Below are 10210 nucleotides of genomic sequence, written 5' to 3'. Positions count from 1 at the left end.
TGTGAAAGACTCCGCATTTATTGCTTCAACTTTAAGTGTTTGACAAGATGAGTATCTAATTTCTAAGAACTTGAGGCTTAAACTCGAAATTCTCGGATTCGACAATCCCTTACAATTCTTCAAGAAAAATTCGTCAAGGGAAGGGCATCCCGTGACTAAACCACATAATATGTGATCATCCAATTTGGCAGCTTTCAAGGATAAAGATTTCAAGGATGGAAGACTTACTGAACAAGCACCATTCAACTTCAGACCTTCCAACTTCAAAACATTCAATGACCCCGCACTAAGCACCGCTTCAGGTAAGCAGTAGAATGAATCAGAAATGTAGCTCCACTCAAATTTTGGTTTCGCACGAAGATCAAATTCCTCAACATTGCTTCGAATTACGAAGGATAACCAATTATCTAGCGCAGATCTACCTCCATAATACTCAATATCAAGCTTAAATCTAGTTATGAATGAATCAGAAATGTAGCGCATGCTTGCCTCGCGGTGTTTCAAACACTTGTCGACGAAATTACAGAATCTTTTGCGAGAGTGAAAGGCGGAGTGCGTAATATCAGCATCTGAGAACTCCAAGGAAGGGACTGAATACCACATGCGTCTCCAACGCTTCGAGAGGAGGCTCATCCGAACAACATCAATGGTGGGAATAAAAGAGAGAATGCGATGAATTACAGGATCAGGTAATCTTGAAATTCTGTCTAAAGCCGCGCTGGTATTTCTGTCTCTAAAGTTTGGTTTTACTCTTTTTGTAGCCATTTGACTCCAAGAGACTAAAAGAAAAATGAGGAATCACATATCAAGCAAAGAGAAGGGGGTACAAAATTTTTTGATCCTGAACTGAGAAGACAAAAGTCCCTTCTTATATAATAGTAAAAATCTAGTAGGAAAGTTTAAAAGTCTCGTCTGTTAATTTTCTGTCATGGTCTAGGAATTCTAAAGTACAATATTAATCACGTGTCTTCTCTATCATGGTCTAGGAATTCTAAAGGTCAATATTAATAATGTGTCTTTTTTTTATCACGTGTCAATTTTAAAAATCTAGTCTGTTGATTTCCTATCATGGTCTAGGAATTCTGAAGGAGGTTGTAAATGCATATTTGGGGTCGCAAATAAATTAGGAAATTAACTAGTCTCTTCGTATAACTTGAGTCATATTGTTATCAACAGTTTTGATTGGTTACAAAGGAGGTTTTTTTTTTCTTTTTTTTCTTCTCAATTTGGGGTGGGAAATTTTAGCTACGGTTGTGCAAAGGGAACCGCAAACCCCTCTAAAACCTCACAAAATTTTAAAACATAAAACTCAAAAATTTGATTTCTAACCTCAAACCCCATAGAGTTCTTTTTTTTAATTTTGATTTCTAACCTCAAAAATTTTTCTTTCTCCCATTTCACCCCTACTCAAAAAAAGTTGTCATATCAACCCCTCGAAAACAAAATATTATGCAACATTTTCAAAACATAAAACTCATCGCCATCTATTGGAATATGTTTTATGATCTTTTTTGAGAAATATATATTGAGTAGTTTTGAAAATACAGTAATACTATTTTTTATTTTGGTTAATTTTAAATTTGACCACCAATCAAAAGGTTATCTTATTTTTTTTTCTCTTACAACTCAAGATGCCACAAAATGCCCATTTCTCCTTTAGTTTATTAAAAGTTTTTGTCAATACGATTTTAATTTTTTAACGGTTTTAAATTTACTATATTTATTTTTACTACGTATTTAAATATGCCACACGTGATTAAAACTATTAAAAAAATTAATACCTTAATGTCGGAAGTAGCAAAGTTGCAACTTTTTTTGGAGAAAGTTTTGCATCACTTCGACTTGTAAGAAGTAAAGTGAGACAACTGTTATTTTCGTGGCTAATTTGAAAATTTTTTATTTTCTGTAGTTAATTATTTCTCAAAAAAAAATAGTATGCGCCCCCATTTACTTCGAAGGTTGGCTCCGCTCATCCAGTTCCATGTCATAACCGTTTTCCAGCAATTTAAATTTTCTCGACACATCAAAATATGCATCACTTTACAGTAGACTCATATGTTCACGATCCATTAATACTACTGGTACATACAATTACAACTTACTAAGTACGTAAAGATGTAATTACTTATGTGTGATAAGTACATAATTTCTTGCTTAAATGACCTTGCAAATTCATTATTATCATATAAAATAAAATGCTATAGTACACCCCACTTCTACATGTTATATACTTGATTGAAGACTTTCCCTATAAATATAATTATACTTCGGTCCCTGCGGAGCCACATACGTGTTTCAATCAATGTCTAACTAATTAAATTATAACACGCCATTTAGTATATCTAAATATTTAAGTAAGAAAAAGTTAGTTAAAAATATATTTTATTCTTTCAAATGATGCGGCACCGTGGTGGAGATTTGGTGAGTTTTTGGAGCGCAATTTTCGGTCCTCTGACAGTGATATGATGTTGTTGCTTTGAGCTCTCGTCCATCTCGCCGGTGCGGATTTGGGAGACGTGATGTGTGGGGTGCTCACTGCCAGAAATGGACGCTTTGGGACTTCCAAAGATACGAGATGTGCTATGTTTCCAATGGACCGGTGGTATGGGGGGCTCGATCCCGATTGTACAACATTTTCTTTAGAGATCTCCATATTTTGGTTTGAGGGTCGGTAGTTATGCTCCTTTCATTGCAGCTCTTCTTAGATTCGATTGCCTACTCTATGGTTATTGAGTCCTCCCTGTTGGTTGTGGCTATTTATTTTTTTCATTGTGTTTATTGTTTCGTAATAAAGGCGTTGATATTTCGGCCTTATTGGAGTTGGTTTATGTTGTTTTGTTATTATATTAGTTTTTTTAATAACGGAGGTGGTTTCTCCACCTTCTGACATTATCCAACTAGATTTGATTCTATGTCATGCCACTCGTGTCCCTATTATTTGGGGTCTGGTCTCGATCGATTGGGTTAATACATCGACTGTAAAGGTCCCCGTTGGGTCTTGGCACTTGTATTTCATCCTTGTGCTTCATCCGTCTATACTGGTGAATCCAATCAATATTTCGGGTCGAATTTCCTTGTAAGTGGTGCTCACTTGCAACTAGTTTGAGTATGAAATTTGTTTTAATGAAATGAAATTTTTTCCTTTAAAAAAAAAAAATCTGATTGATTACTTTCAACACCATTCTAGACACTAAAATTAGACAAATAATTTGAGTCCAGTCTAGAGAGTGATAATATTTTATTGAATTTTGTATACGTCTTTATGCAATAATACAAGGCTTTATCAAAAAGGGAAAAGGGAAAAATCGAGTAATTACGAATAAATGAAAATTCTAGGTGTTACCATATTCAGAAAAATTACCATATGCGACTTCTTAATGGAAACATTTCATCATTTGTTTCTTAATTTCCAAAATTGTTGCTACAATTATGGTTGTTCCTTAATAAATTGGAGAGGGAATTGGGTTTCTTGATTTTGGTCTTCCCCAAAATGGTGGGTCTAAGAATATGGATGTGATATTTGAATTAGACTCGAATCTAGATTGATGAGTTATATTGAGATTCTGATTCTGTTTTCGCAAAGTCACTTTGAATGATAACAACCTAAGCACCAGGAATTTCAAAAAAAAAAGAAAAAAAGAGTAAACCCGAAAAAAAGAAGAAAAACCATAATAAAGAGACGGTGAATATATTTAATTAATCTAATGCTTCAATTGATGTGGTATAATTTTATTGGTGAGATAAAGAAAAGGACGGAAAAAAGGTGACTGAAAATCCGGGCTGAGGAGCAAAAGGAGGAATCCGCCCGAGGAGGGGCTCGTGTCTGATTAGCTAGTTGGTGAGGCAATAGCTTACCAAGGCGATGATCAGTAGTTGGTCCGAGAGGATGATCAACCACACTGAACTGAGACACGGCCCAGACTCCTACGGGAATTGATATACCCTTCTTCTCTCTAAGTTCAGATTTATTGTTATCAGTTTTTTGTCTCAATGCTTGTCCCTCCACTAATTACTTACCATGTCATCTAAATTTAGAAGTCTGACTACATAAATAAAAATAAAATACTAAAAATACTTAAGCAAATCATAAGGTGTTAAAATTTAATTAGAGAGACAGCTACCAAAACAAGAAAATAGGACAACAATCTTGATTCCTCCCCTCTCGGTACCCAAATCTATTTTCAAATTATGTTCTATTTTAAATTACTATCAAATTATCAAGTTTCTCGAAAAATACAATACAACCCCCGTTTATTTTCTTATAATTATTCTCCTAATAAATTTAACAATATTATAGTAAAGATAGATTTTTTAAAGAAAATTAAAAAATAAAAAATTATTGTGTGAGGTATGTATGTAACTTTGTAATTACGGTTACTTTTGATTAATACATCTGTTAGGTATTTTTATTAGTTGACAATTTAATAACAATCTTGTAAAAATTTAAAAAATAGGTTTCAGAGAATTTCGGATTGCAAAAGAAGATTCAGAATCAGATTTAAAGTTGAAGTTGCAAATTTTTTTGACTTGTGATATGTGGAGATAAGGATTAAAAATGATGATTTGAATTTGAATAGAAGATGGCTTATTGCTGAAAAAGTGATATGGATTTAGTTTCAAATTTAAATGGAGATAGCTTGCAAGTCAAGCTTAATTCGGATTTGATTTTTTTTGTGAAGTAATCCGAATATGACGTGGAGAAGATTTTAATTCAAATTTAAGAGTTGCATATTTGAATTTATTAGAGATGATTTGGCTGCACTTGGTTAGTGATTTACGTGAGATAAGTTTTAGGGTATGTTTAGTTCGCTAATTCGAATTTTTAATTTGAGTTGAGATTTGACTTTATGTGAGAGCTTTTTACTGTAGTAAAAAAGTTAGATGTGATTGTTTTTAAGAGCCTTTTACTGTGACAAAACTCGAATCGGTGAAATGAACTGAATGTTAAAATACTACAAAGGTGGAGGTGTAGTGTAAGTAGACTAAAGCATTGGGTTTGGTTTAAAAGTTCAAATGGTTCCGGAGAGTGGCACCCAAATAAACAACTTAATTATTACTTCAATTTTTGTCCAATCCGAACATGCAACAGTAATTTAATTTCTAAAAGCATTATATGTTTGCACTAATTTAAGACAAACTGCAAAACCCACACTAATTTGAAACAAAAGCACTCGTACGTAATTCATAAACCTAGTTTAAATCTGACCAAAATCATGATCTGCAAATCTCGTCAACTCTATGCGCCTGAAAATCTGTATTCATGTGATGAATTTTATTGAAAACAAAGGACAAAAAACAAAAAAAAAGAAGCAAATTACACTAAATAAAATTAGAAAACAAAACTAAACTTCCAAAGTATCTTTTATCCATCATATAGTAAAAGACATATTAAATTAGTGCCATGTACTGTATGGAGAAGACATGCCAACATGCAACACGATGGGACTTATTTCTTGCTCTAACAATCACCGAAAGAAAGGGAAAAAGAAAACAGAAATTTCAGAAATGCATATTTCCATTCCCAAACCCTAGGCGAGCATGGCCAAACGACGATGGCTGCAGCGGGACTACAACCGCCAAAGAAGTAGCGTTTTCCGGTGGCGCTGCCTTCAACTCCTGAACCCTTGCAGCCACTCTCCTCCTTAGCTCAATCAGCGCGGCCATATGCTGCCTCAGCTCCTCCATTCCCATACCCTCTATCCCCTCGTCCCACCAGAACTTTTCGCCGCCGATCTTCTCTTTCTTCTTCTCCTCCGCCAACCTAGTCTTCTCGGCCTCAAGCTCTTTCACTGCCTCGACATAATCTCTGTTAAACTCTTCAAAAACATTCGTAACAACATTAGTAGAAGTGCTGGCGGCGGCGGCGGCAGCAGCAGTATTCGTGCCATGAGCGTATCGGAGGACGATGGAGTCGACGGAGGGGTGACCGAAGGCGAAGAGCTTGCTATTGGGGGAGAAGACGAGGGCGGCGACCTCGGAACCACAAAGGACGCTGAGCTCGGCGGCCTTTTTGAAGAGGCCGGAACGGCGCTTGGAGAAGGTGACTTGTTTGTTGCTTCCGTTTTCAAGCTTTTTAATTTCTATTCTCTGCCGGCCCTGGGTTTTCTTCTCCTTCGTGATCTCGTTCAATACAGCCATTGATTTAGACGAAGAAAAGAAAGAAAAAAAAAATATTAGGACGAGTTTAAAAACTCGATGAGATTTTGGTTAGCGTCCTTGTCTTTTTATAAGGTATTGTGCGCAGGTCTGTTCTCCCTTTTTGTAATGCGATTCTTCCTTTTTGTTTCCATATATTGTTGATTGGAGAGTATTTCCTTATTTAAGCAAGTTTCCATATAGTGATTAAAAGAATCAATGTATAAAATCGACCGGGAAATTAGTCCAACCTTTCTCTTAATATAACTTTTAAGGGGAGTTTGTTTTTAATTTATATATTACGAATGTATTTAGATAAATATTGGTGTGTGAAACAATTAATATGTAAATGTAAGGGTTGTTCATGATCTATTTGGTCCCAAACCGTTAGGTTTTTAGGCCTGACTACTATTAGTACAGTTTTAAAAAATCCAAACTCTATCAGATTCTTTCTATGAGATATAACTAGACCAAACTGTTAGTAAATAGTCTGGTTTGGTTAAACAACAGTTTGGACTGTTAGATTTTTTAATTAACAAAATCATATGTCACATAATACATATCATTCTTTAAAATCACAAACAACAATAATATATAATAAAAACAAAAGTCCATAACTATTAAACAATAATATTACAACCATCCAAAAGGTAACAACATTAACACGCAATCCAAAGCAAAATAAAATTCATAACTAGTGATATTATAGTCATCCAAAATTAAAAGGTAGCAAATAACAATCACTACAAGAAACATGGCTATTAGCAACGATAAAAAGTCGTTGCAACAAATGGAAAGTCGTCGCAAATGTTGTTTTAGCAACCACTTGTCGTCGTAAACCTATCGTCGCAATTGATTCATCGCAAAAAAAATTTTTGCGACGAAAAGTAGTCGTCGCAATTATATTTTCGACGACAATCGTCGTAAATGAGTCGCTGCATTTATTTCGTCAGTTACATCGTTAAGATGGCATGACATTGAGTTTTTACACCGACATTTTCGAATTAAGTCGTCGTAAAAGATGAAAATTTAGCTGACATGACTTATATTTTTTACGACCACAATTGTCGTCGCAAATAATATTTTAATTTTTTATTTATTTTTATTATTTTACTAATTAATGTTGTATATTAATATAGATTTAAACCCAATAATAAATATAATTCATGATATTATAATAATAAAAAAGAAGTAAATAAAAGGAAATAAATAATAAAAAATATAAATAAAAATTATTATTGTAAAAAGTAAATAATAAAATAAAATAAAAATGTAATTATAGTAGAAATATGCGGAAATACAAATTGTTATATTAATAAAAGTCTAATCTCCTAAATTGGCAGTGTCACTAGAATCATCGTCGTTATCATCAGAAGGATTTGGATGCGAATGACCTGGACAGACATACGACACAGTAGGAGTAACCGCTGGGAAAGTCATATTGAGGTGCATTTGAGTGATGAAATCCTGCATCTAAATTTTAAATATTTTGAGCATCATTGGGCGTAAATATAATTTCCCTTGTTTCATTCTCCCTACCAAAAGCTCTTCTTTAGGTATGATACGATTGCTTCATTCTTCTTCTTCTTTTTGGAATTTTGACCGTGGTTTATCGCTCAGAATTGGGTTATTTTTCCATATTTTCTTTGGGTTTTGGTTTAAATTTTTTATTTGCTGTTAAGGTCGGGGTACTTTTATATGATCAGTTTTCATTGTTCTTTTGCTTTTCAAAAAGAAGAAAAGAAAAGAAAAGAAAAGAAAACTAACTGTCCATTAGTTACATGAACCATATAATTATAACTATTTAGCCCCGTTGCAAATGTATCAATCTTGATCCATACTTTCTTGCTTGTTATGATGATCAATATGTATCAATTTTTTTTATGATTGTTTGCATATTGTTCCTTTTTTTTCTTCTCTTGCATGATGTATTATTTACTTACTATTATGCTTGTTTAGATGGGAATTGGAAAAAGAAAAAGATAGTGTTGAGTGTTCCTAAATGGAGGGTATTATACCACGAAGTAAAGTTATATGGGACCTCAAAACTGTAGATTTTTTTTGTGGTTTATGTATCAATACTTGTTTTTTATCTACATAAAAATTGTTAATGACGAAATGAGAATATTAGTTATTAGTGCTCTAATCTTAGAACAAATTTATGCTCTTTTTTTTCCGAAAATAAAACAAGTATTTGTTAGATATATATTTTTGCATAATGTCTATTTCGATCATTTTAACCACTCACGATATTTAACCTTATAGTTTTCCAAACACTATTATACTGCTTTTGGAAGCAACAACACTTTTAAAGCCCGTTTAGTTCCCTGATTCGAGTTTTTAATTTGAGTTGAGATGTGACTTTATGTAAGAACTTTTTACTGTAGCAAAAAGTTAGATGTGACTGTTTATGAGAGCTTTTTACTATAGCAAAACTTGAATTCTAAACTTGAATCGATGAAATGAACGGGGCCTTAAAATTATAGTTTACCAAACACTCGATTGCTTTATGTCACGGTTATTTTTTCCATCAGCATAGCATAGCTGACAACAATTCTTCAAAAATCTACTGTGCTACCAAATTGGGCTATTGTCATGGCTACAAAAAGAGCAAAATCAAGCTCCCAAAACCACAATAGTAGCCTGGCCGTGGACAGAATTTCAAGATTAGCTGATCCTGTAATTCATCGCATTCTCTCTCTTATTCCCACCATTGATGCCGATCGGATGAGCCTCCTCTCGAAGCGTTGGAGACGCATGTGGTATTCCGTCCCTTCTCAGATTCTGATATTTCGCGCTTCCCCTTTCATGTTCTCAAAGCATTCTACAAGTTTGTCGAGAAGTGTTTGAGGCACCACGAGGCGAGCATGCGCTACATTGCTGATTCGGTCATAACTAGATTTAAGCTTGATGTTGAGTACTATGGAGCCTGATTTAAGCTTGATGTTGAGTACTATGGAGCCAGAGCTACCCTTGATAGTTGGTTATCTTTCGTAACTTGAAGCAGCATTGAGGAATTCGATCTTCGTGTGAAACCAAAATTCGTGGAGAAAAGTACTTAGTTCAAGGTCATTGGTTGTTTTGAAATCGGATAGTCTGAAGATGAGTGGTCCTTGCTCAGTTGGATGATTAGATATTAAATAGTTTATTGTTGGGATGCCCTTCAGTTGAGAAGTTTATCTTAAAGAAATGCATCGGTTTGTTGAATCCTAGAATTTCGAGCTCAAGCCTCAAGGCTCTTAGAATTGCAAATGCAGCATCCGGTTTTGACACAATTCAAGTTGAAGCTACAAATGTGAAAGTATTTCGGATATTCCGGTGATTATACGGACATCAATCTTTCAGGTTCCAGGGCAATCAAAATTCTCGCCCTGCTCGACAATTGCCTCGAGGACAAGTCGTTGGAAAATATAGGACTTGTTCATTTTATAACCCAAATAATATTTTTACAGTGTTTTCTCTTATAAAAATAAAAATTAAACTTTTTTGTTACATTATATTTTCTCTTAACACAACTTAAGTCATGACTTGAGTTGTGCAAATGAACATATTCATAATCTTTGGACTTCCCTCCCTTGAGAGTTTGACTTTAAGGAAATGCAGGGAGTTGAAGCGCATTGAAATTTGTGGAGCGCCTGAAGACTATATAACACTTGAAAAATTCAGTGGTCAAGAAGCAGTGGAGCTATCAATTAAGGCCTCATTTAGTCGCTGATTTGAGTTTTTAATTCGAGTTGAGATGTAATTTTATGTGAAAGTTTTTAACTGTAGCAGAAAAAGTTACAATTGACTTTTTATGAGAGCTTTTAACTGTAACAAAACTGAAATTGAAAACTCGAATCAATAAAATGAACGAGGCCTAAAACTCCAAAGCAAGTTTCTTTCTGTTATAAGGGTGATTCAAGGTTTAGCATAAAGATATTGTCACCAAATCTGTTGAATGGAAACTTCAAAATCCGCCAGTACTCTAAGGACGGGTACTATAACGCCAATTGGTATATCGATCTTATAAGTTTTCTGTCAAAAGTCAATTTCTCCTGGAACCATGTGAACTTGCGTGTTCTCTCAGAGGAGG

The 10210-nt window shown here is 34.3% G+C and overlaps 2 protein-coding genes across 2 annotated transcripts in view; both read right to left on the bottom strand.

Moving 5' to 3' along the window:
• Positions 1-765, bottom strand: part of LOC21386507 (F-box/LRR-repeat protein 25) — a 1457-nt gene extending 692 nt beyond the window's left edge. The window contains exon 1 of the mRNA XM_024164241.1: positions 31-765. Within this exon, the coding sequence (XP_024020009.1) occupies positions 31-765 (735 nt within the window). The remainder of the gene's footprint in view (positions 1-30) is intronic.
• Positions 766-5499: 4734 nt separating this feature from the next.
• LOC21386506 (agamous-like MADS-box protein AGL61) lies at positions 5500-6138 on the bottom strand. The gene has a single exon (XM_010096064.1). It carries the CDS (start codon positions 6136-6138, stop codon positions 5500-5502), a length of 639 nt encoding a protein of 212 aa, XP_010094366.1.
• Positions 6139-10210: the final 4072 nt, after the last annotated feature.

The sequence above is a fragment of the Morus notabilis genome, unplaced genomic scaffold (genome assembly GCF_000414095.1).
Source record: "Morus notabilis unplaced genomic scaffold, ASM41409v2 Scaffold1731, whole genome shotgun sequence".
In the NCBI taxonomy this organism is placed as follows: Eukaryota; Viridiplantae; Streptophyta; class Magnoliopsida; order Rosales; family Moraceae; genus Morus; species Morus notabilis.
The sequence above is the reverse complement of the archived record's forward strand: the minus strand, read 5'-3'. Positions and strand labels throughout refer to the sequence as shown.

Coding starts and splice junctions, on each gene's coding strand:
- LOC21386506 (XM_010096064.1), bottom strand. CDS start 6,138: ATGGCTGTATTGAACGAGATCACGAAGGAGAAGAAAACCCAGGGCCGG.